Source organism: Mastomys coucha, unplaced genomic scaffold (assembly GCF_008632895.1).
Source record: "Mastomys coucha isolate ucsf_1 unplaced genomic scaffold, UCSF_Mcou_1 pScaffold22, whole genome shotgun sequence".
Taxonomy (NCBI): domain Eukaryota; kingdom Metazoa; phylum Chordata; class Mammalia; order Rodentia; family Muridae; genus Mastomys; species Mastomys coucha.
In genome coordinates this window covers 243,336,282-243,359,757 of record NW_022196905.1, presented here as the reverse complement: position 1 = coordinate 243,359,757, position 23,476 = coordinate 243,336,282, and the positions used below count along the sequence as shown (strand labels likewise).

The 23,476-nt window shown below is 51.2% G+C and overlaps 4 protein-coding genes and 1 pseudogene across 11 annotated transcripts in view; 2 read left to right on the top strand and 3 right to left on the bottom strand.

Annotated features, from left to right (window-relative positions):
• Positions 1-480: 480 nt before the first annotated feature.
• Positions 481-6,927, bottom strand: Hsf4 (heat shock transcription factor 4). Of its 6 annotated transcripts, none has more exons than XM_031337114.1 (13): positions 6,692-6,927; positions 6,017-6,125; positions 5,769-5,896; positions 5,542-5,666; positions 5,227-5,302; positions 5,028-5,092; positions 4,471-4,573; positions 4,094-4,232; positions 3,746-3,869; positions 1,571-1,676; positions 1,410-1,475; positions 1,215-1,284; positions 481-803 (listed from the first exon to the last, which is right to left on the bottom strand). In XM_031337114.1, exons 1-13 carry the CDS (start codon positions 6,812-6,814, stop codon positions 649-651), a joined length of 1,389 nt encoding a protein of 462 aa, XP_031192974.1. In that variant the 5' UTR covers positions 6,815-6,927; the 3' UTR covers positions 481-648. The 6 variants fall into 6 exon arrangements, with proteins under 6 accessions (XP_031192974.1, XP_031192970.1, XP_031192969.1 ...); XM_031337110.1 differs by having other exon boundaries at positions 3,746-3,973; positions 4,094-4,218; XM_031337109.1 differs by having other exon boundaries at positions 3,746-3,973; positions 4,094-4,218; positions 5,769-6,125.
• On the bottom strand, positions 3,218-3,399 carry LOC116071474 (annotated as a pseudogene).
• Positions 6,928-7,376: 449 nt separating the features above from the next.
• Positions 7,377-13,088, bottom strand: Fbxl8 (F-box and leucine rich repeat protein 8). Of its 3 annotated transcripts, none has more exons than XM_031341136.1 (3): positions 12,482-13,088; positions 9,596-9,877; positions 7,377-8,685 (listed from the first exon to the last, which is right to left on the bottom strand). In XM_031341136.1, the coding sequence occupies exons 2-3, from the start codon at positions 9,745-9,747 to the stop codon at positions 7,713-7,715; spliced, it is 1,125 nt and encodes a 374-aa protein (XP_031196996.1). In that variant the 5' UTR covers positions 9,748-9,877; positions 12,482-13,088; the 3' UTR covers positions 7,377-7,712. The 3 variants fall into 3 exon arrangements, with proteins under 3 accessions (XP_031196996.1, XP_031196998.1, XP_031196997.1); XM_031341138.1 differs by having other exon boundaries at positions 9,596-9,791; XM_031341137.1 differs by lacking the exon at positions 12,482-13,088 and having other exon boundaries at positions 9,596-10,117.
• On the top strand, positions 12,640-18,460 carry Tradd (TNFRSF1A associated via death domain). Its single transcript, XM_031341139.1, has 5 exons — positions 12,640-12,682; positions 16,321-16,479; positions 17,033-17,310; positions 17,392-17,584; positions 17,730-18,460. The coding sequence occupies exons 2-5, from the start codon at positions 16,329-16,331 to the stop codon at positions 18,032-18,034; spliced, it is 927 nt and encodes a 308-aa protein (XP_031196999.1). The 5' UTR covers positions 12,640-12,682; positions 16,321-16,328; the 3' UTR covers positions 18,035-18,460.
• Positions 18,461-23,295: 4,835 nt separating this feature from the next.
• B3gnt9 (UDP-GlcNAc:betaGal beta-1,3-N-acetylglucosaminyltransferase 9) overlaps positions 23,296-23,476 on the top strand; it is a 2,537-nt gene continuing 2,356 nt past the window's right edge. Inside the window, exon 1 of the mRNA XM_031341135.1 lies at positions 23,296-23,435. The gene's annotated coding sequence lies outside the window, so the exon portion shown is untranslated. The remainder of the gene's footprint in view (positions 23,436-23,476) is intronic.

Sequence of the window (23,476 nt, the reverse complement as noted above, 5' to 3'; positions counted from 1 at the left end):
GTGCTGGCAGGGGCGGACACATAGTCCGCTATCCTTTCCCGTCCCAAAGCACCCTGATTTGAGTCAGGAGGTCGGTACAGCTCACACAGCCTCACTTGTCCAGCCCTCTCTGGGCACTCTGATTGCTAGATGCTTTGAATTTCCCCTTCCACGACTCCTCCCTCTGCCTGTCACAGATAAGTTTAGAGAAAGGAGCGGACTTGCCCAGAATCAGAGACTCGTGTATTGAGGAACTGGATGTGACACAGAAATGCCTGCTTTCTGGAGGGTTACAGTGGCCGGCGCCACTTGCATCTCAGTGCAAGTGGGAGAGTTAGGCACTGACTCTCCAAGCACCAGGGAGAAGGGGTTTTCCATAAAAGTCCGAGCGTATAGACGTTTCTAAGTCCGAACACCTGAGCACTTGTAGGAACGCAAAGTCGTCACCCACCCCAGACTCTGGTGATCTTTGGTTGATAGTAAAAAAAGAGAGGCCAGAAACAGAGTAGAGGATGCAGTTTATGTTGCAGGATTCACTGGGGTAGTGGAGAGAGGCTGTCGCATACAGGGGGCTTCGCTCACCTCCCGGGCGGGGGCGCCAGGAAGCCTAAAGGGGTGTGCCGTTGCGTGCTGGTTCCTTAGCCAGGCTTTTTCAGAAGGCGGCAGATCTCAGGGAGAGGAGGGATTGGCTCCAGGATCCAAGTAAGAGGCGTTGCTCTCGGTGGCGTTGTACAAGGTTAAAGCCCCAGGCACAGAGAGGGCTGCACCCTCTAAATCTGCCTGAACATCTAGCATGAGCGGGGTTCCTAGCATGTGGTCTTTCCCTAGGAGGAGTAGGATGTGCTTAGGTTAAGGGACTCTCTCCCTTTCTTCAGGGTCCCTTAACCTAAGCACATCCTAGTCCTTTCTTAGGGTTGTAGCATTATCCATACACACATTGCTTTTCAAAGCAGGGTCTTGTTGCATAGCCTAGGCTGGCCTTGAGTCACGATCTTCCTATCTCAGACTCCCAAGTGTTGGGATTACAAACATGCACTACCATATCTAGTTTAAAACATCATTCTTGACCTTACCCTCCTCACACAATAATAAATAGTATGGGTGACTCTGGAAGGCTCTTCAAGGGAAGCCTGAATTTAGGGTCTCCTCCTCCCCCACTACCCAAGCTGCCTAGCCCACCAAATCACAGAATACAGACCTTATGGCTTCTACCCAGGAGTCCCCACCACCATTACCTACACCTGAAGAATTCAGCTCCTTGACAGTCAGCTCAGCTTCAGCCCTCTCTGAACCCAAGGGCTGCATCTGCATGGGAGAACCCCAGGAAGCAGCTGAGGAGGGAGCCCAGAAGCTGAGGAGAGCTGAGGAGTCCCTTGGGCAGTCCTTCAGCCATGAACCCAAGTGTGTGGCCCCTCTCACTCCCTTCTTACCAGAGACAACTCCATGTCCAGATCCATCAAGGTCCATTCTCTGCCTTGCAGGCTAGGGCCCAGCACCTGGGAAGAGCTCGGGTGAGTGGTGCCTTCAAAGGCTACACAGGGAGCTCAGCTTCCTGTGTCTCACATCTTGCCCCAGGCAAAGAGATACTCACATCCACCGGTGCTATGGGCTCCAGAGTTTCAGGCGGAGGCCGAAGCAACATTGGGGTTAGCAGACTCTCTGGACTCCGGTTACCCCGATCCAGGCCCAGATTTCCCCTGTGCATAAAGAACTACTATTGGTCTATAATACTAACCTACTATCAGCTCTTAAGGAACACGCATCATCCGGTTTAAATTGCTCCAACAACTACAACATGCTAGGAGACAGCACTTTCCTTAAGTTCTATCCCTAATAAGGAAAAATTTAAAAAATTCTCCAAGGGTGGCGCATACCTTTAATCCCAGCATTTAGGAGGCAGAGGCAGGCGGACTTCTGAGTTTGAGGCCAGCCTAGTCTCCAGGACAGCCAGGGCTACACAGAGAAACCCTGTCTTGAAAAAAACCAAGAAAAAAAAATTCTCTGAGGAAGGAGTTAGACACTAGTCCTCAAAGAGGATTCTCTTGCCTTAACCTCCTGGGTGCTAAAGGAGTGTCTTTGTTGTTGTTTGACACAGGGTCTCATGTTGCTTAGGCCAGGCACATTTACTAGCTAAGTGTGATCTTGAACTCCTGACTCTTGGGCCTCCACCTTTTCCCTACTAGATAGAGCTGGCATGATAGCAGGGTGGTATCACCATGCCCAGATTCTAAGCAGTTACCTTTGCTTCCTAGCTGAGACCTGAGATCTTGGGAAATGCCCCCTTCCTGTGTAAGTGTAAATACTAGTAGAGATTTTGTTTTTGGTTGTTTTTTTTTTTTTTTTCTGTTTATGTGTTTGTGTTCCAGGCTTGGAGTTTGAACTTAGATCTTGAGTATGTTAGACACATACTCTGTCACTAAATTATGTCCCCAACCCAGCCACTCTTTCCCTTTATTTTTAATTAATTAATTAATTAAATCTTTTGTTTTTGTTTTTTGGCTTTTTGAGAAAGAGTTTCTCTGTGTAGCCTTAGCTGTCCTGGAACCCATTCTGTAAGCCAGGCTGGCTCAAACTCTGAGGTCCACCTGCCTCTGCCTCCTGAGTGCTGGGATCAAAGGCATATGCCACCAATGCCCAGCTTATTTATTTTCATTTGTTATCATTATTGTGTGTGTATTATGTGTCTGGGGGCTGGGGCATGTGGAGAGGTCAGAGGATGGGTTCATGAAGTTGATTCCTTCCTTCCACTTTACGTGGTTTTTAGGGGTTGAACTCAGGTCAATAGACTTTTTTTTTTTTTTTTTTTTTTTTTTTTTTTTTTTTTTGGTTTTTCGAGACAGGGTTTCTCTGTATATCTCTGGCTGTCCTGGAACTCACTCTGTAGACCAGGCTGGCTTTGAACTCAGAAATCTGCCTGCCTCTGCCTCCCAAACGCTGGGATTAAAGGCATGAGCCACCACCCACCACCCAACTCAAGAGGCTTTTGTGACAAGTGCTTTACTTGATGAATCACTCTGCCAGTTCTTCCTTTTATAGTTAGGCAGAGTCTCACTAAGTTACCATCACTAGTCTTGAGCTCACACTGTAGCCCAGGCAGGCCTTGAACTTTCAATACTCCTGCCTCAGTCTCCCAAGTAGTTGGATTGACATCCCTGTGCCACCAAGACCAGCTATAGCTGGTTCTTCTTTTTTTTTTTTTAATTTTTTTAATTTTTTTTTTATTTTTTTATTTTTTTACCAGGGGAGAGCACGAACGCAGTCCCCCACTACCACAAGTTATGCAGTCGAGAGTTTCCCCGCATTTGGGGAAATCACATTTGGGGAAATCGCGGGGGTCAGCACATCCGGAGTGCAATGGATAAGCCTCGCCCTGGGAAAACCACCTTCGTGATCATGGTGTCTCCCCTGCCAGGTAAGTATTATAGCTGGTTCTTAAGCATATATACTTGTATATCTATACCTACATCCATCTACCTACCTACCTATCTATCTACCTATCTATCTATCTATCTTTATTCATCCCAGTGAACTAATTTCAGTTGTAAATTCCAGAGCCCTACCACAGGGTGCTTAGTGAATTGACTAGGAGTTCCCATTTTCTAAATGATGTTGATACTCTTTGGAGCATACCCTGAGAAATCAAGGTCATGAGAGTCTGATGCCCAGTGTCCTCCCTTAGGTGCCACAGGACCACAAAGCAGGGCCTTTTCTTTGGCCAGTATATGTGGATCTATCTATAAACCATCAATTGGCTCTCCTCACCTACCTGTCAGGTTCCTCCCTGGGGCCCCTTGGTTCAGGCTGTTGTACACTCCTGGGCCCCTCAGGGCTGTAGCTCCCTTTCCCTTCCAGGATGGCCTGCACCACAGCCACAGGCAGCGGTGGGGGCGCTGTCACGCAGAAGTCACACTCGTTTGGGGCCAGGGCCAGCCCGGCCTCGCCATCCCCCCCTGGACTGGCCGGCTCTTCTTTGAGCAGTGCCAGGCCCTTCACCCTGCACCAGAGAAAAGCTTCAACCAGACCCCGACACTGACCTCTCCCCCACCTCCCCAGGCTTGTGGGCTGCAGGCCCTTTCCCATAGGGTCCCTAGAGGGCAGCCCCTGTCCTCCATACCTCCTGCCACCACTGGAAGGAGAAAGCCTGTGTCCTTCAGGAGATGGAGAATCTTCTGGGATGTCAGAGATGATGGGCCCTCTGGCCCTGTGAGGGCTGAGGCCCAAGGTGGTCTCTGGAAGGGGCTGCAAGGAGAAGGCTAGACCCAGCCCTTGGCCTCTAACTATAGGAAGAGCCCAACCAGCACCCACCCACAGGGACCAGGTCTAAGGATCAAGGTTTGAAAATGATCTACACTGGGGAGCCTAGGTCTGGGTGGTCGAGTGTTGGCTTCCATCTTTGGGGGGTGGGGGGGGGTAGGGTAGGAAAAAGAAATAGCTTCCTCACAATTCTGTCTGCACTCCAGGAAGAGGCGGCAGAGGGGAAACAACACCTACCGACTGAATAAAGTAGGGGTCCTGGAGGAGAGCACCAGACACCGGGCAGGCATTGAACTTGGCAGACGCTGAACATGCACTCCCCTCATCTAGCATTAGGGACCTGTGCAGGGCGGGCAGGTTAGGCCTCCATGCCCCTCAGCCTGCACTTCCCTCCCTCCCTCTCTCAACTCTCTCTCCCTCCCTCAGGCCCCAGCAGCCAAGTCAGCAGAGCTGAGGCCCGTTGCCAGGGCATCAGTCACATGCTGGAGTGGAAGGGGCTCCCTGAGAGATGGGGGCCTTTTGGGGGTTGTGAGGGAAGGGAGGGAGCTTAGTTTGAGCCCCAAGCCAGGGATGCCTACTTGGGGCCTAGGAATTTGAGAGTAAGGTCCCGGAATGGAAGAGGGGAGGAGATGTGGAATAATGGATGGTTGAGTTCTGGGATAGGAAGGGAGTGGGGAGTCCTGGGTAGAGAGAGGAATGAAGATTCCTGGAAGGTCTTTGGATGTGGGTCCCTGACAGGGAAGGGAGCTCTGGCTGGGGATGTGGCAGTCAACACTACAGACTTTCCTACTTACAGTTTTCTCTTGGCTCCTGTACTGCTGGGCCCCGTCTGAAGTGGCCCAAACAGGCACTGGATTAGCTGAAAAGAAAGGGTTAATTTATACTTCGGGCCAGGCCTTTCCTCCTGGAAAGGCAATTCCTGGTCCAAGGGAAAGGATGGAGGTGTAGGGTAGCCAGGAGTGGTGAGGGTAAGAGGTTAGGGCAGAGGAACACCTTGCCGATGATCCGGTGTTGCTGACGGTGGCTCTGCCTCAGCGTCACCACCTCTCGCCACAAGATCTCGTTCTGCCTGGGGAAAGGGTAGGAGGATGCTGAGGGATCTGAGTTTGCCCCACAGAATGGAGAGGTCTAGCAACATGGTCTCTGTGACCAGCAGAGGGGACGTGCATCTTATAAGACTAAAGTTCCAGAAATGGACCCATTTTCTGCATGGAGGCTCCAACCAAAGCGTAGAAGGAGCTGCCCCGAACCCCTAGGTGGCCAGTATCCTCTCACCCATCACTCCACCCTTCCTTCCCTGTCCCGCACTGCCTGAGTTCCTGCAGCCGTGCCTCCGTGCTCTCCTGCACTCCCCTCAAAGCTTGCACCTCTCCCAGCAGTCGGCCCAGGTCTTCGGGACGCCATCGACTGTCGTCGCCTCGCAGCGCAGGTACCTGCAGGCAGGAGGCACCATCCGGGACAGGGTCGCATAAAACAGGGCCAGAAGTACCAACATTGGTGTTTTCCCACTTTTTTTTTTTTTCAGTTTGTCCCACCTTGCGGCGCACGCGCTCTAGTAGCTGCTCACGGCCTCGCACGAAGCTCGGATGCTGAAACTCAACATGGTCACGCTCTGGTCGGAGCAGGCCCCCTTGCTCAATGCTCACCACCTTCCGAAACCCATCTGAGGAACGGGTGCGCGGGAGGGCGGGGCAAGGCGGGGTGTGAGCGTGAGTCATTCCACATTCCATTCTCTGCACTAAGTGACCCCCCAACCCGCTCCCCGCTTGGCAAAGGGACTCACACATGTTGAGTTGGCGGACAAAGCTCGCCATGTTGCTGTGCTTGAAATACTGGGGCAGTACTTCCTTGGCGAAGCGGCTCTGATCACTTACGAGGAAGCTGGTGCCACTCTACCGAGAACGAACCACAACCACCCGCAAGCGGGTGCAGACCAGACTCCGTGAGTGGGTGCCATTCACGGCTGGGCCATACTCTCTTACGGGTATGAGGGGGGTGGTTCCAGATTTGTACCTCCTTGGGAGGTAGGACTTGGCCAGCTCAGTACCATGTAAAGCCTATCCTGCCTTAACTGTAAAGAATTCCTACCCTTAACTAGACCTACACGCAGTTCTCAGAAAGAATTAGCACACACCCACCCGGGGTCCATCTCAGACTGGTCCCAGACTCACTACGTGACTCTGAGCCAGAGGTAGAGCCGGCTCTTCCTTTTTCTTGGCCTGTTTTCTCATCAGTCGATGAAGTAAAGTGAGAATTACCTAGGTCCCTGTAGTCTCTAGGACCCTTACTTTTCATCTTCGGCTCTCACACCCCTTCCACCGTGATCTACTCTGGACAGCTGAATCAATCGAGGTACCCACAGCCCAGACCCAGGCGGGGGCTGGGTGGACATGGGTGTTCACAGACATTGGAGGGATCCCGGGGACCACTGAGGGAGTTGAGGGGCCCCAGCCCTCACCGGGCTCCAGCGGATGAGGTGGTCGGTGCCTGGGTCGCCTACCAGCGCCCATAGCTTGCCGAGGAAGGCAGGTACCGGGCTGGGGCCTGGCTCCGTGGGCAGCGCAGCTGGCGCTTCCTGCATGGCGCAGTCTCGGCCGGGCTCAGCGTTCCAGCCCGGCCGCTGCAGGCTTGTCAAAGCCGCGAAAGTGCTGCGTTTGCCGCCCGCCCCGCCCTACTCCGCCCCTGGGCGCCGGGTCAGGCGGGGGCCGCGTGCGAACCCAAGAGGCGGGGCTCGGACACCCGCCCAGCCACCGGGCCGGAGAGAGAGGGCTGGCTGAAACGTAGGTGTGAGCGTGGGTGAGCCCACGTTCGAGTCTCATCCTTCTCGAGTTCCTCTCTCTCTCTGTATTGTTTGGGAGAAAACGTCTGTGGGCTCCGAAAGTCCTAGTTCCTCTGCGGACTTAGCGAAACCTAGGTAAGGGCGGGCGGACAGAGAGGGTGGTGGGTGAAGTTGGACTTGCCCGGTCTGCGAGAACGCTAGGGAACTGGTCATTCCCGGGGTACAGGGTGCCCGGATCCCGATCCCCCACAGTCACAGTATAAAGGCCCTTGAGGTCTCTCCTTGAATGTCGGGCTGGACTACCCTTTCAGCTTTTGTGTATTTCCTGCCCTCCCCTTCACAGCTGACTCGAGATCACAGGACGCAGGAATATTAAAGGATTTATTTACTTTACACTCACCCTTGACTCTTGGCTCCTACTTGTGCCTGCCCTTCCCCCAGCTCTGGGCCTCGGAGCTAATGAGAGTGCACAGAGGGGAAGGAGAGCCCAGAGTGGACTGAGACAGAGAGGCTGAGAAGGCTCGCTGAATTTATGGTGCCTGGGATTCTGGATGTTCTCTTAGGCCCCGGTTCCCAAGAAGCACCATAGTAAACGGAGCCCCTAAAGAAAAGGCTAGCGGCTGGGGAGTGCCTGCGCTACTTGCTTAGGCCTTTCCGAGGCTTCGGGTTCGCGCGGTCCTGGAGCGGCGAGATTGCCCTATCACCGCACCAGTGTGGGCTGCCAGGGATGCGGCTCACGCTTTAGTTTGAGCGTGTAGCTGCGCAGGCGCGGACAGTGCGCGCGGAAGGCGTCCAGTACCGAGGGTCTCACCACGCAGAAGCAGTGTATCTCTCTCAAGCCCGCGCAGCGCGCCGCCAGCTCCTCCAGCGCGGTGTGCAGCTCGGAGGATGCGGACGCGCGCACCTCGAGGGCGCGCAAAGTCTTGGCGTAGTGGCGCGCTGCGAAGCGCACCGGTCCTACAGTGTCACCCGAGAGATTGAGACGCAGCACCGCCACTGGTACTGCTGGTTGCAGGATGCGCGTCACGGCCTCATCTGGAAGCACAGGCTCCAGCTCCAGTTCCACCTCCAGCCCAGGATGGCGGCAACTCAGCGTCGCCCAGGCTTCATCAGGCAGAGGGGAAGCACGAGCATCTTCGGGGCACGCGCACCTCAGTGCCAGAAGTGCAAAGGGGGCGCGATGCGGAGCGGCTAGTAATTCCAGCGCGGCGCGCGACATACTGGCAAGGTGCAGTCCAAGGGCGCGCAGGTGAGGGCAGGCCTCCAATAGCTTAAACACAGAGGCGGGCTGCACGCTGTTCACTAGCGCGTAGTTGTCCAGGAAAAGACTGCGGAGCTCGGGACAGCTCCCAGCAGCCTTAAGCACCAGAGTGTCTTCCAGCGTGTAGGGCAAGTGGCGCAAGTCGAGGTGGCGCAGTTGGTGAGCAGCTCCGCAGACGGCGTGCACAGCGCCCAAGACGTCCCGGCCCGCATCAAAAAGCGGCTTCTCTCCACGGCATTCCAAGCGCAGGCCTAGAAGCCTTGGGGCTCGGTTGGCCAGAGCAGTCAGCAGCTCGGTGGCCGTTCTGCGGCTGGGCTTCTTTGACGGTTCATATTCCAGCCTTAGGTTGCGAATGTGGTCCAGGCAGGAGGACAGATACGGTGGCAACAAGTCTTCCAGCTCACAGTCACAACTTATGTTAGAGTGACATAGAAAGGAATTAGCAGTGTCACTGGGGAAGAAACTTTTTTAAAAAAAAATAATATTTTGATTTGTGTGTGTGTGTAGTTGTTTTACCTGGATGTATGTCTGTGCAACACAGGTGTGCCTGGTGTCTGAGGAGGCCGGAAGATGTTGGATTCCCTAGAGCTGAAATTACAGCCACAGCCGCGAGCTGCTGTGTGAGAGTCAGGAATCGAACTCAGGTCTTCTAGAAGAGCAGCTAGTGCTCTTAACGGAGCAGCCATCTCTATGTGCCCCTCTTTCCTATCACAGGAATTTCCATCCTTTTTCTTACCATCCTTCCCCCCCTCCCCCCGCTCCCAGACAGGGTTTCTCTGTATAGCCCTGGCTGTCCTGGAACTCACTCTGTAGACCAGGCTGGCCTCGAACTCAGAAATCCACCTGCCTCTGCCTCCCAAGTGCTGGGATTAAAGGCGTGCGCCACCACCGCCCCGGCTCCCACCGCCCAGGCTCCATCCTTTTTCTTTAGAAGACTTCAGAGTTTTCTGCCTGAGGCTGAACCGCCTCCTGGTCCCTCACCCCAGCGGGGTGTGTGTGTGTGTGTGTGTGTGTGTGTGTGTGTGTATGTGTGTGGTATTTAAGGAACTAGGCATGCTCAGCAATAGTCTGTGGAGATGGAGCTACAGGAGCTTCCTGTGAGGATTAAATGAGTTAATTTATGTAAGGCACTTAGGATACTAGTTGGGGGCTTGGGACAGAGCTCAGTGGTAGACTCCTTGCCTAGCAAATGTGAGACCCTAGACTCAATCCTCTTTTCCGAAAAAAAAATAATAAAAAGACAATGCCAATGGGTATATAACAGGCAGCCAACGAGTGTGTCTTCAGGCATGAAGATGAGCGGGCCACGGGATGCAACTCACCTGATGCTTGTATTAGACCACACAGCGCTGTTGTTGACAGCCACAGCCCAGGCCCTGCAGACTCTGGCAGCTACAGCACGGTCCCTGAGAGGCAGGTCGCGGAAGATGAGCGCCAGCACTTCCTCTGGCAGCTTTCCAACCGGCTCCCCCATGGTGCGGCTGGAGGGGAGGGGCCTGCCGCTCTCTGCGACTGCGACTAAAGTGAAAGAGGGCGTCCCCGGGCTCAGAGAGGCAGATGTACGCTTGTGCTCCGTACGGGGAGCCCAGGAGCTGCTATCTGGTCTGTAGAGAAGGCAGAGATCCCAGGCTGTGAGATGGCTCAGCACATAAAGGCACTTGCCCCAAACACGGATGACCTGAGTTCTGTCCCTGGGTCAGAACTCTTTCAGAACTGACTTCTAAAAGTTGTCCTCTGACCTCCAGGAATGCATGTCTACCCTGACTGGAGCACTTCCATACACATACACACGTGAATAAACAAAAACAAACAAACAAATAAAAAGTTTAGAAAACCCACAACAAAAAGAATGGGACTGGAGGGATGGCTCAACAGCTAAAAACAAAAACAAACAAACAAACAAACAAACAACAATAAAACCCTGGATGTACTTGCAGAGGACACAGGTTTGGTTCCTAGCACCCCACATGTGGCTCACAATTGCCCTTAATTCCAGTTCCAGGAGATCTGATGCCCTCTTTGAGACTCTGTGGGCACCAGAGACACACATAGTGCACATATATACATGCATGAAAACAGCCATACACATAAAATATGTAAATCTAAAAATTGTTTTTAAGACAAGGTACCAGAGAGAGAGTTCATTGCTTAAGAGCTTTTGTTGCTCTTGAGGAAAGTAGGAATTTGGTTCCCAGCACCTCCATAGCCAGTAAAAACTGTCTATAGCTATAGGTCTAGGAGATCTGACAGCTTGTAGCCTCTGTGGCACTGCACACTCACGTTACACAGACACACATGTAAACCCATACACATTAAGTAAATTAGTTAATTAAAAAAGAAAATGCATGGTGGCTGTCTCGAAAAAAACAAAACAAAGCCCCCCCCCCAAAAAAAAAGAAAAAAGAAAAGAAAAGAAAATGCAGGGCTGGAGAGATGGCTCAGCAGTTAAGAGCATTGACTGCTCTTCCTGAGTTCAATTTCCAGCAACCACATGGTGGCTCACAACCATCTGTAATGAGATCTGATGCCCCCTTCTGGTGTGTCTGAAGACAGCTACAGTGTACTCACATACATAAAATAAATAAATAAATATAAATATTTTTTAGAAAAAGAAAATGCACACACACACACACACACACACACACACATTTTCCCATCTCCTGTCTCTTCTTTTTCTCTTTTCTCATCTCTGCTGTTGCTGTGTAGCCCTGGCTGGTATTGAACTTGAGATACTACTGTCTTAGTGGTTTGATTTTTTTCTTTCTTCCTTCCTCCCTTTCTTTCTTTCTTTCTTTCTTTCTTTCTTTCTTTCTTTCTTTCTTTCTTTCTTTCTTTCCTTTTTCAAGACAGGGTCTCTCTGTATAGCCCAGGCTGTACTGGAACTCACTCTGTAGACTAGGCTGTCCTCGAACTCAGAAATCTGCCTGTCTCTGCCTCCCAAGTGCTGGGATCAAAGGCGTGTGCCACCACTGCCCGGCTTTTTCTTTCTTTCTTTCTCTCTTCCTTCCTTCCTTCCTTCATTTCTTTCTTTCTTTCTTTCTTTCTTTTTTTTTTTTTTTTGGTATTTTCAAGACAGGGTTTCTCTGTCCTGGAACTCACTCTGTAGACCAGGCTGGCCTCGAACTCAGAAATCCACCTGCCTCTGCCTCCCAAGTGCTGGGATTAAAGTCGTGGGCCACTACCGCCCGTCTTCTTTCTTTTTTTAAACCAGAGTCTCACTATGTAGCTTTGGCTGGCCTGGAACTCACTACGTAGACCAGGCTGGCCTTGAACGCACAGAGATCCACTTGCCTCTGCCGGGGAATGCTGAATGCTGTGACTAAAGGTGTTTGCCACCAAGCCTTGCCCTCACTGGTTCTTCAAACTAGTTTCTCATTTGTGGAACAAGTGAGAAATAGGTTTCAAGTTGAGGAATCCACTAGAAACTGACTGCTGGGTTAGTCAGGCCGGAATATTTTTGTTTGTTTCTTTCTTTTTGTCCGAAATCACAAGCCAATCAGGAAGTGAGGGTGCACATACACGTCCCAGAAGGGGAGGCTCCTTCACACTGCCTCCACCCCCTAGTAACGGACTGACTTCCTGCATGCTTTCTGTGACAGACCTGTGGTAAAAAGCTTGTGGCTCTGTCTGGGGCCCGGACCGCTCTGGCATCCTGAGGGGCTGTTGTTCAAGTTAGGACCCTGGCCCTTGCGAAGCCCTGGTTCCTGCTAGCTAATAAAGATTTGGGTGGAATCCTCTAGACACACTCCAGAGCTTGGCTCTTAGGAGAAGGTGGGATTGTTGGAATCTGTGCGTGTTCTCTGAAGCTGCCAGTTTTGCGTCAAGGCGCTGTAAGGTTTTTGTAAAGGTTCACACGCCACTTGTCGTTTAATTTCCCCATGTCTTTCCCAGGCGTTTGGTCTCTCGTGAAATTTGCCTCAAGCATACTCTAGAGTTTCGGATACTCCGAGCTAGGCTTGTCCTGAAACCACAGCACCCCACTTTCAGTGCTAAGGACTAGCAGAGATTAGATCGCCAAGACAGATTCCTAGGGGGCGCCAGAAAAATTCTCAGCTCCAGGAGATGCCCTCTGATTGAACCCCAGGAACTGGCTTAAATTTGGCGGCTCTCACTCTGGAGCCCTTTCGGCTTCAAAAACCCCAAGCCGCTAACGTCATGTCCAGTGGGCAGTTCGTCCTGCCATCTAACCTTGGGTGTTGTTATCTTACCTGCTCAGTGGACTAGGTGGGCTTTGCCCGGAGACAGGGGACTAGCCACGGAGGACATCTGGGGCAGGAAGGAGAGGCCCTGGGCTGAGAAGGCGGGACGCGCGGGCGGACCCGGCGACTCCGGCTGGGGCACCGCCCCTGCGTCTCCGCGCACACCCGGAAGCCGCGCGCAGCGGAGCCAGGCGAGTGTGTGGCGGCCAGGTTAGTGCGGAGAGCGGGTGGGCTCCCTTGGTGCAGCCCGGGCAAAGAAAGATCTGGCTTCCCGAGGGTGAGCACCGCGCGGTGGAGACACGCGGTTGCTGGCCAGCTAGTGGCAGCGGCCGGTCGGACTATTTTGGTGGGAGGCGCGAGGGACTTAGGACCTCCACCTTCTCTGGTTTCTTGTCCCAACTAAGGGTTTCTGGTGGGTGTCAGGAGACCATGTGGCTGCAGGGCTGGCCGGGAACGGTTCTGAGAGCCCTCTTCCTGTCTGAGCCCAGGCGTGCGCGAACCCCCAGGTTGAAGGCGGGGTAGTGGGCAGACTGGGAACCTCCCCCTACTAGGTCGCGTACAGCTCAGTCGAGCAGGGGGCGTGTCCCGATGGTCTGGGAATCTCAAACTTTAATTGAGTTGGGAGTCAAGTCCTTCCACCTAGCCAGAAGTGGGGCTACCTGGCGACTGTTACGACTGTTACGTGTTAATGAGACCGGGCATCTGGAACCCAACCTAGAAGCCTCCCAGTGGGTAATGGGGCCTTCTGTGGAAGGATGCCTGAGAAGGATTACCTGTTTTTTTTCTTCTTGGTTTTCTGAGATAGGGTTTTCTCTGTGTAGCCCTGGCTATCCTGGAACGCACTCTGTAGACCAAGCTGGCCCACACTCACAGAGATCCGCCTGTCTCTGCCTCCTGAGTGCTGGAATTAAAGGGCTGCACCACCATCATCCGGTTCTGGGAAGGATTCTTAAGGGGACAGCGAGACACACGGTTCTCTCCATCTTGTCTGTTCTATTCCCTCACTTCTCCAACTCCAGCGGACTCCAGCAAGGCCGCTTCTCCTATTTGCCCAATACTAGTGAATTTACATATCGATTACTCTGCCATTTCCAGCTCAACAGCACTTGTGCCTGACAAACCTGGTGGATAGTACCCCGACACACACCAGTACGGTTCCAAATCTCTTCCTACCCCTTGGGATGGAACCGCATCCATAGGATAGAAGGACAGGAAAGTAAACTAGATGTTTCGAGAATCACTGCTACCTCTTAGGCGTCCTTACTTGTTCTATGCCTCCTTAGCTGAAGAGTGATTTGTTGCCTTTTTAAGAAAGACATTTATGGGCTGGTGTGGGGCTCAGTGGCTGAGAACTCCGCTACCATACCCATGGTTCAGGGTTCAATCCCAAGTACGGAAGCGACTGAAGCCTTGCCCTGTCAGGCTGGCTTCAACTTCCTGGTGTTCTTGCCCCTGGTTCCGGAGGGCTGAGGTTACAGGCCTTGACTTCAAGTTCTCTTCTCCTCTTTTCTATTTTTGTCTTTCTGAGCCAGGATCTCACTCTGTAGACCAGGCTGCCCTCAAACTCAGAGATCTGACTTCTTCTGACTCCTGAATGCTGGGATTACAGGCATGTTTCATTTATAATCCACCTCTGCTTTTTTTTTTAATAAGAAACATGTCTCTTATATATAAAGTAGAAGATATTACTTAATACAGAGAAAATTAAAATCACCCTGAACCTGCCCAGAGATAGACAATAATTTTCAGACTGTCTTAGTAAATATATGTAGATTAATATATTTTCTGATGGAAGAGGAGTTTCAAAATCTGTGTCCCTTAGTAGGGTAGTGTGGTGATGCACACCTTTAATCCCAGCACCCGGGAGGAAGAGGCAGGTGGATCTCTTGAGTTTGAGGACAGCCTGATCTACAGAATGAGATCCAGGACAGCCAATGGTACCTTGTCTCAAAAACAAATAGACAGACAAACAAACACCACAACCAACCAACCAACCAAAAACAAACAAAAAAACCGGTGTCCCCTATGCTTAGACCTAGATAGGGCCATGGACAATTAATCATTTCCCCCTAAAAGGTCTATATGATGCCCTGCCCAGGTGCTTTCTTAACCTGGACGCTCTATTAGAGGGTTAGAAGCAAGATTTTGACAGGAGATGGATGGAAGTGATCCTAGCATTGAGGGGCTCTATTCTTTTTGTTGTTGTTGTTGTTGTCTTGTTTTTTGTTTTTTGAGACAGGGTTTCTCTGTGTAGCCCTGGCTGTCCTGGAACTCACTCTGTAGACCATGCTGGCCTTGAACTCAGAAATCTGCCTGCCTCTGCCTCCCAAGTGCTAGGATGAGGGGCTCTGTTCTTATGTGGACAGTTAGGGAATTTGTTTAGGAATAGCTGAAGAAAACACACGCCTAATAACAAAGTAGGGTGACTTAGCTTACATAATTGAGCAGTAAAGGATGGTCAGAGATAGCTGGATCCATGGTTCAGAGTGCATGTCCTCAGCCAGGCATAGTGGCGCATGCACTTGGGAGGCAGATGGATCTCTGTGAGTTAGAGGCCAGCTTTCTATTACATAGAGAAACCCTGTCTTGAAATTCCCTCTCCCCCAACCCCCAAAAGAGTGTCTGTCCTGAGATGGAACACACAGTGTAACAGTTAAGAGCATTGTCAGCTCTTCCAGAAGAACCGGGTTAGATTTCCAGCACCCATGCTGTGGCTCACAACCATCTGTAACTCCAGTCTCAGGAAATCTGATGCCCTTTTCTGGCCTTCATGGGCACCAGACATGCATGTGGTACATAGGAAATCATGCAGGCAAACCAAAAAAAAATAAGAGTGTCCTGCCACGCCGGGCAGTGGTGGCGCACACCTTTAATCCCAGCACTTGGGAGGCAGAGGCAGGTGGATTTCTGAGTTCGAGGCCAGCCTGGTCTACAGAGTGAGTTCTAGGACAGTCGGGGCTACACAGAGAAACCCTGTCTTGAAAAACCAAAACCAAAACCAAAAAAAAAAAAAAAAAGAGTGTCCTGCCAGGTGTGGTAGCTCATGCTTTTAATCCCAGCACTTGGAAATCAGAGCATGCAGATCTCTGTGAGGTGGAAGTCAACCTGGTTTACATAAGAAATTCCAGGCCAGGCATGTCCATCATAGACACAGACCCTGTTTGAAAAAAAAAAAAGTATGTCCTCATGGCTTTATTTCCTTCCATGTAGACTTCCTCCTTCCCTCAGAAAGGATCTTTCTAAGCAGGAGCCAGAGAGCCATTCTGTCCCTCTAATACCAAAGATGGGGAGGTTACCGTCAGCACTTCCTCCTTCATGGTCTGCCCAGCAATGCAGAGTTGAGTGCCATTACTCCAGTTTGAGCCTATATCAAGTTCTGACTGGTTCCTGAAGAGTGGTAAATCTGAATATGTAAACTGGCCAGCCTTGCTTTCACATTCGAACTTGGATCTAGGCAGGGACAACTGAGCGGAACCAGGTATGGGGGAGTGTGGGTGGGACTTTTGACCTGCAAAGGCTTTGGGAGCTTAAGGTGAAAGCAAAGCTAAGACCTGAGTCTGGTTGGTTCTGGAGCATGGGCGCCATCCAGAAGGAAGATATCTTTCGCCAGCTTTAGTAAGAGAAACATACTGGCTTAGGGCCCACTTCAGGGCCCACCTCCGTTCTGCTGTTACTGTGACCTTAGACTTTTCGTTAAAGGCAATGGAGGGACAATCCTGGATGCATGTCTGGGTTGGGCAGGACTATGAGCAGAGTTGAAAGCTGTCGACTGTGAGGAAGGACAGCTGGACCACATGAGACGGGATAGTTGCTTCCAAGTCTGGAGATTATCTATTTCGCCTCTCTAGGAGGCAAGATGGCAGCTGGTCAGAATGGCCACGAGGAGTGGGTGGGCAGTGCGTACCTGTTTTTGGAGTCTGCGGTGGACAAGGTGGTCCTGTCTGAAGCCTACACGGATCCCAAGAAGAAGGTGGCAATATACAAGGCTCTGCAGACTGCACTGTCAGGTGTGTGGCTGGACAGGGGTGGCGACTCTGGGGCTTTGTGGGAGGGACTGGGACTGAGGGCCCACTTCTTTGCCTCGTGCATTTAGGCTTGGACACCTTTAAGAAAAAGGCTATTTGGGTTGAGGGGTTGGAAGAGGGATGAGGAGAGAGTGAGCCCTTCCGGCTGTGTGGGGTCTGCCACTTTTCTTTGCTTATTGCACACGTGTGCTTGAGTGTAGACATTTGTACACTTGTCTGTGTCTGCCAGCTCCACCTGTTTCCCTTCTAATGCCACCTTGCTGTCCATCCGTCTTTACTTCTGAGCAGCCGGTTCTCTTTGCTACTAATTGCACTTTTCCGTCTTCTCTTCCTTTCTCACTGCAGCATTCCTTGCCTAAACTCCTTAGCCAGGACCTACCCTTTCTGTTCCCCTTCCGGGCAGAGAGCACTAGAGGCTCAAGTTGGGGGTTGGGAGAGAAGGCCGACTATGGGCTTAGTTAGCTTCCTCCTCTGGCTGCTTGGAGAAAAGTCCTGAATGGGAGACAACGAGTGGCCTGACTGCTCGCCTCCGCAGAGAGTGGGGACAGCCCTGACGTACTGCAGATACTCAAGATCCACTGCAGCGACCCTCAGCTCATCGTCCAGTTGCGTTTCTGCGGGCGCCTGCTGTGCGGCCGCTTCCTCCAGGCCTATCGCGAGGGGGCGCTGCGCACCGCGTTGCAGAGGAGCATGGCTGCGGCGCTGGCCGAGGAAGCGGTGCGCCTGCAGCTGGAGTTGCGTGCTGGTGCGGAGCAGCTGGACACTTGGCTGACCGATGAAGAGCGCTGTTTGAATTACATCTTAGCCCAGAAGGTGCTGCCGTTCGGTAGTTAGGATGGGATGGGCGGGGATTTGCGGTCCAAAGCCGCGCTTACTGTGCACCCCTTCGCGCAGCCCGACCGGCTCAGGGACGAGGAACTCGCGGAGCTGGAGAATGAGCTCTGCAAACTGACGTGTGACTGCACTGGCCAGGGTGGAGCCACACAGGTAGCTCCAGCAGGTTCGAAGTCCCTGGTTTCCTCTCCGACGGAGGAGAAGCCACTGCCGGCCGCCTGCCAGACTTTTCTGTTCCATGGTCAGCACATAGGTGAGGTTCACCAGCAGAACTGGGGGTCACCAGCAGGTCGATCTGAGCTGGAGCAGGGCTGGGCCCGGGTATCCACAGTCAGGTGTGGGAAGGTGCGGGCTCCAGGGAACCGGTGCTCACTCATCTCTCCTCACTTCCTCCGCAGTGAACCGGCCATTGAGTCTGCAAGACCAGCAGACTTTCGCGCGCTCAGTGGGCCTCAAGTGGCGCAGGGTGGGACGCTCACTGCAGCGTAGCTGTCGAGCATTGAGAGATCCTGCCCTCGACTCGCTGGCCTACGAGTATGGGCGTGATGGGTTGTATGAACAGGCCTTCCAGCTGCTGCGTCTTTTCATACAAGCTGAGGGCCGCCGTGCCACATTGCAACGCCTGGTGGAGGCGCTGGAGGAGAACGAGCTCACTAGTCTAGCAGAGGATCTGCTGGGCGTGCAGGATGGCGGCCTGGCCTAAGTCTAGTACTGTGGGAAAGGGCGGTCAACCAGTAGTTCAGCCAGTGTTTGGAACCCATGGGTGGCGGTTGGGGTCTTTTTACTGTTGATGTTGCTACTGCTGGCCACTTTCCATCCACTGGACTCAGTGTATACATACTCCCCTACCTAGCTGAGCTGTTGGAGTGGAACTATTGCCCCCCACCTCCAGGAGCCAGGCAAGCACCGCAGGGGTACATCACTGATGATCATACAAAAAGAGGACTTCCTGCAAAAATCCACCGGCAAAGTACTCGGATCTTCTGAAACCTAGATGTCATTCAAGGTGCTACAAACACTGTCATGAGCAGGATGCACGATGTTTTCCCGACCTTGGCTCATACTCATCGTGGGACCTAAATACTTCGCAGCGATAATAAAATGTAACTCTTTTACAGACTTGTGGAAATACTGAGATCTAGTCCTGGTTGGGGTTAGTCACTTTCAGTGGAATAGTGAGCTAGGTGGAGTAGGGAGTGGAGAGGGGCAGAGTTCTGGGTACAGCAGACTCAGGTGGGGCTTTGAGGAAGGTGAGAGGGAGCCTTGCTTCCTGTCCTGTTAGTGAAGGATAACGGGGTTCGGTGAACCATTGTATACGTTGGGTTTGGTTTTTGTTTGTGTGTGTGATCTTTTAAGTATGTGCTTAAAACATCTACGGTGTGCCTGAATTAGAACATGAAAATTTTAGCCAGGTGGTGGTGCACGCCTTTAATCCTACCTAGCATTGGAGGCAGAGGCAGGTGGATCTCTGTTTGTTACAGGCCAGCCTGTTCTACAGCCAAGATTTTTTTTTACCCGTTTCTGAGGTCTTTGTCCTTGTTTCCATGGAGACTGAAACATATAAGATTTAGACATTTTACATACCATGTGGCATTCGTGATGTTGAGGCAGGAGGATTGGTTCAATTTGGAAGCCAGCATGAGCTACATATTGAACCCTCCCCAACCCAAACAAAAACAAAACCTAACTTACACTGTTACTAAATTCAACCTTCAGAGTTTATTTTAAGGTGGAGGCTAGGCTAATGAACTTGATTCTGCATTACACATGCTCAGAATCCCTAGTTCATTATCGTGGTAGTGGGAATATAACCAAGGCCCCGAGGAAAGTTCTACCAGTGAGCTACATTCTGGCTCTTGGTTTTTTTCTTTGTTTTGTTTTCGAGATAGGGTTTCTCTGTATAGCCCTGGCTGTCCTAGAACTCACTCTGTAGACTAGGCTGGCTTCGAACTCAGAAATCCACCTGCCTCTGCCTCCCAAATGTTGGGATTAAAGGCATGCGCCACCACTGCCCAGGTTTTTTTTGTTTTTTGTTTTCTTTTGGAGACAATCTCATTATGTAGCTCAGGCTGGCTTTGAAATCATGACTCTCCATCCAGAGGCTTCTAACTCCTGTTTGCTGGGATTATAGATATGTGCACCAAATGTGCTAGAAAACCTTTTCTAAAAAAAAAAAAATCATCTGGGGACCTGATCGTGGTGGCACTTACTTGGCAGGTGGGTCCCTATGAGTTTGAGGCCAACCTGAGTTCCAGGTTAGCCTGGGTTAGGGTTCTGGCTCAGGCACTTGTACCCACATGAACACACACACACACACAAACACACACACAATTAAAAAATGTTCAGGGGTTGGAGAGAGATGGCTTGGTGGTTCTTCCAGATCAAGGTTTGATTCCCAGGAACCTAATGGCAGTTCACAACCATCTGCAAGTCCACTTCCAGGGGATCCCTGGCCTCTTCTGATACCAGGCATGTGCATGGTGTGCAAAAATCATCTGTACACAAAACATCTTTAACAAGAATGTGATTTAGGAGCCGGGCAGTGTGGCACATGCCTTTAATCCCAGCACTTGGGAGGCAGAGGCAGGTGAATTTCTGAGTTCGAGGCCAGCCTGGTCTACAGAGTGAGTTCCAGGACAGCCAGGGCTACACAGAGAAACCCTGTCTTGGAAAAAAAAAAAAAAGAATGTGATTTAGGCCTTCAATTTCCCACAGACACACAGCAATCATAAGAACCAACTATTAAGTCTGGGTCTCAGTCTCTTCCCCCCAACCCCAGATAGGGTCTCACTATGTGGCCTTGGCTGTCCTAGAACTCACTACATAGACCAGGCTGGCTTTGAACGTGGAGATCCACTTGCCTCTAAGTGCAGAGATTAAAGGATTGCACCACCATATCCAGCCTATGGGCCCTGTTCCTTCCTTCCTTCCTTCCAATGTGCATTGGTGTTTTGAGGCATGCATGTTTGTGTAACGGTATCAAATCACATGGAGCTGGATTACAGACTGTTGTGAACTGCCATGTGGGTGCTGGGAACTGAAGCCAGGTCCCCTAGAAGAGCAGCCAGTGCTCTTGAGCACTGATCCATCTCTCCAGCCCCTGGGTTGTTGTTGTTGTTGTTTTAAATATCTTCAAGTTAAACCTTTGCCTTCCTCCTGCTCTTCTGAGGCTTCACTTTTTTGTCTTTTACTGCCTTCTACACAGCACCCAAGCCTAATTAAAAAAAAAAAAAAGATTTAGAAATGAAACAAGAACAAAGGATATATACATAAATGCCCCTTAATGCCAAACAGTTGTTGGGGGGAAAGGCCAGAGAAGCATGTGGAGTCCAAGGAGTTCAGATCCTAACTCACTGCCCCCTTTTCTGAGACAATGTCTCATGCAGCTCAGGTTGGCATCAAGATCCTTGTGAAACCAAGAATGACCCTGAACTTTTTTTTTTTTTTTTTCTGACAGGGTTTTTTCTGTGCCCTGGCTGTCCTGGAAATCACTGTGTAGACCAGGCTGGTCTCAGACTCAGAAATCTGACTGCCTCTGCCTCCCAAGAGCTGGGGTTAAATGCATGCACCACCACTGCCTGGCAAACCTGAACTTCTGATCCTCCTGAGTGTTGGGATTACAGGCATGTACCACCACGCCCAGTTTATAGAATGCTGGGGCTTAAACTCAGGGCTTTTCACATGCTAGGACTGCACTCCACCAACTGAGTTATATCCCCAGCCTTCCAGAGTTTGGATTTTATAACAAGGCCAGGAGACACCTTTGGAGGCATTTGGGAAGAAAGCCTGGAGGAGACAGAGAGGCCAAGGCAGTGACTGCAGAGATAGAAAATGGGATGAATATCAACAGCTGTTTGGAAGGAAGAATGCGACAGACCTGTATCCTTGGCTGAGGAGGCCCTGATTGCTCTATTCACTGACAATGATTATCCTGCATCTCGAACTAGATTGCTTCGGGGATTCCTTGTTCCGAGGGATAAGTAGAGTTCTGGTCAGGTGGGCAAAAAATTCGGTGGATGACAAACAGAGACGACACAGGGAAGGGCAGAATCTGAGTGTATTCTCACAAAGTAAAAATTGGGCTTATATAGTATACAGAAATAGGGCGAATGACAGAAATCATGTAGGCAGGTGGCAGCCACATCAAAGTCAGTAAGATCAAACAGCCAGGTGCGAATTCCTTCGAAGCCCAAGCAGATTCTCTGGGTCTGAAGGAGGCAAGCACCAGGAGGTCCCATTCTAGCAGCTCCTGAGAATGCCCTTGACTGTAACATAAACAATTAGCCCTTCAACTTCTCTAGTATATAAGCAATTCTGCAGTGTGTGTGTGTGTGTGTGTGTGTGACTGCTCTGAGAATTCTAATGTCACTTTATTTATAGTAAACATTAATGTTTGATCTTCTATGGATAACTCTGGAGACACCCTGTCTGATGAAGCAGCTTCCTTTGTGAAAATTCCAAGCTAATAACAGCTAGGCAATCAGTTAGGATCACTGAAACACTGGAGGCCAGGAAACAATATTTAATCTTAGTTTTAGCTATTAATGAATCATTTTTAGGGCACCTATATGCCTGGATAAAGAAAGCAGGAAAAACTCCCCATAGACTTTTGCAGAGACCAATCTGGAACACATCTGAGTTAGGAGATGCCAATGAAATGAATTCCAGGAGGCTAGCTAGGTTCCTTTGAAGCTGTACACCTCAGGTCCTTGAACAAGCTTTCAGGCCTGACTACATGGAATTTACTGGAGTGACGAGTGGGCGTGGCACTGCAGGGTGAACCTGGATCTCAGTCGTCTCTATAGTTCCAAATGGAGGAAACCAATCAAGAATGGAGCTGGAATACTACTGCAGGTTTATAATCCCAACATTTTGGAGGTTGAAGCAGGCAGGTTATTAGCTTGAGGCTATGCAGGGTGCATAGCATAGTCTGTCCTCAAAACCCTCAAAGACTAGTGGGCAGGTAAGAGTGGATGGTTTGGCCTGAATAACAAAGCAGCTCAAAGAGGTAGGAAAACGGTGGGTCAAGAAAACGGGGTACAGCCTACCTTGGCTCAATGGGCCCCTCTAGAAGCCTCCCCTGTACACAAATCCTTGACAGCCCAACTGTACTGAAGATGCAACAGCATGGATATTTCTACCTTCAAGGATGCTATGCTGGGGAGCAGGAAACTGAATTTGGGCATGGAGAGACAGGAATGAAGTGCTTGTCTGGGAAATTGCTGCAAGCAGAAGTGGTTCCATTTTCTGTATACAGTGGATGAAGAGAGCAAAGAAGTGCTGGGTGGGAGACTCCTGGGGGCAGTACTTTCTGGCTGTGTCATCCTGGGGCAAGTCACTTAACTCACTAAGGATCGGTTGGTCCTCTTTGGGTAGAGCTGCTGGTGAGTCTGCAGGAACAGAACTTGCTGTCTTGATTCTTGGCGTTTGTGCTTAGTGGTGGCAAGCAGGGCAGAGTTCCGAGTAAGGAGACAACTTTATATTATTGGGGAAATTCGTGTCTCCCGCTTGGCGAGCCAGGGCAAGGGCTGCTGAAAGAGATTTTCTGAAAGGTGGCGCCCTGGATGGTGGCCAGAAAAACTGAAAGTTAAAGCGCTCAGGCTTAGGGGTTTGGAACCCATCAGCCATATACTTCCTAAGCTTTAGAAACTCGGGAGTTCCAGCGTCCTATCAAAAAGACTAGCCTTGCCTGGCAGTGGTGGCTCACGCCTTTAACCCCAGCACTTGGGAGGCAGAGGCCGGAGATTTCTGAGTTTGAGACCAGCCTGGTCTACAGAGTGAGTTCCAGGACAGCCAGAGCTACACAGAGAAACCCTGTCTCGAAAAACAAAAAACAAACCAAAGAGACTAGCCTTTCCCAGGGAGAGTCGCCTGTGAGAAACCCTCTCAAGGATCAGCTTGTAGTTAGAGATGGCACTCTCTGCACCAGGGCGGAGTTGAGCTCCAGATGTCGGGGCGTACACAGCTGGGGGATCACGTGGCACGGCCTCAGCCCCCTTCCTGCCAACGCTGCATTTGGCTCAAGCCCGGGTCATGGCTGCCCTTGGTACCCTGAACTGACAGTTGGAGGGTCCTGCGTTGTGACCCCTCCCCCGCGGTCAAGCGTGAGTACTGCGGTCCTAAAGACCAAGGTCGGGGGGGGGGG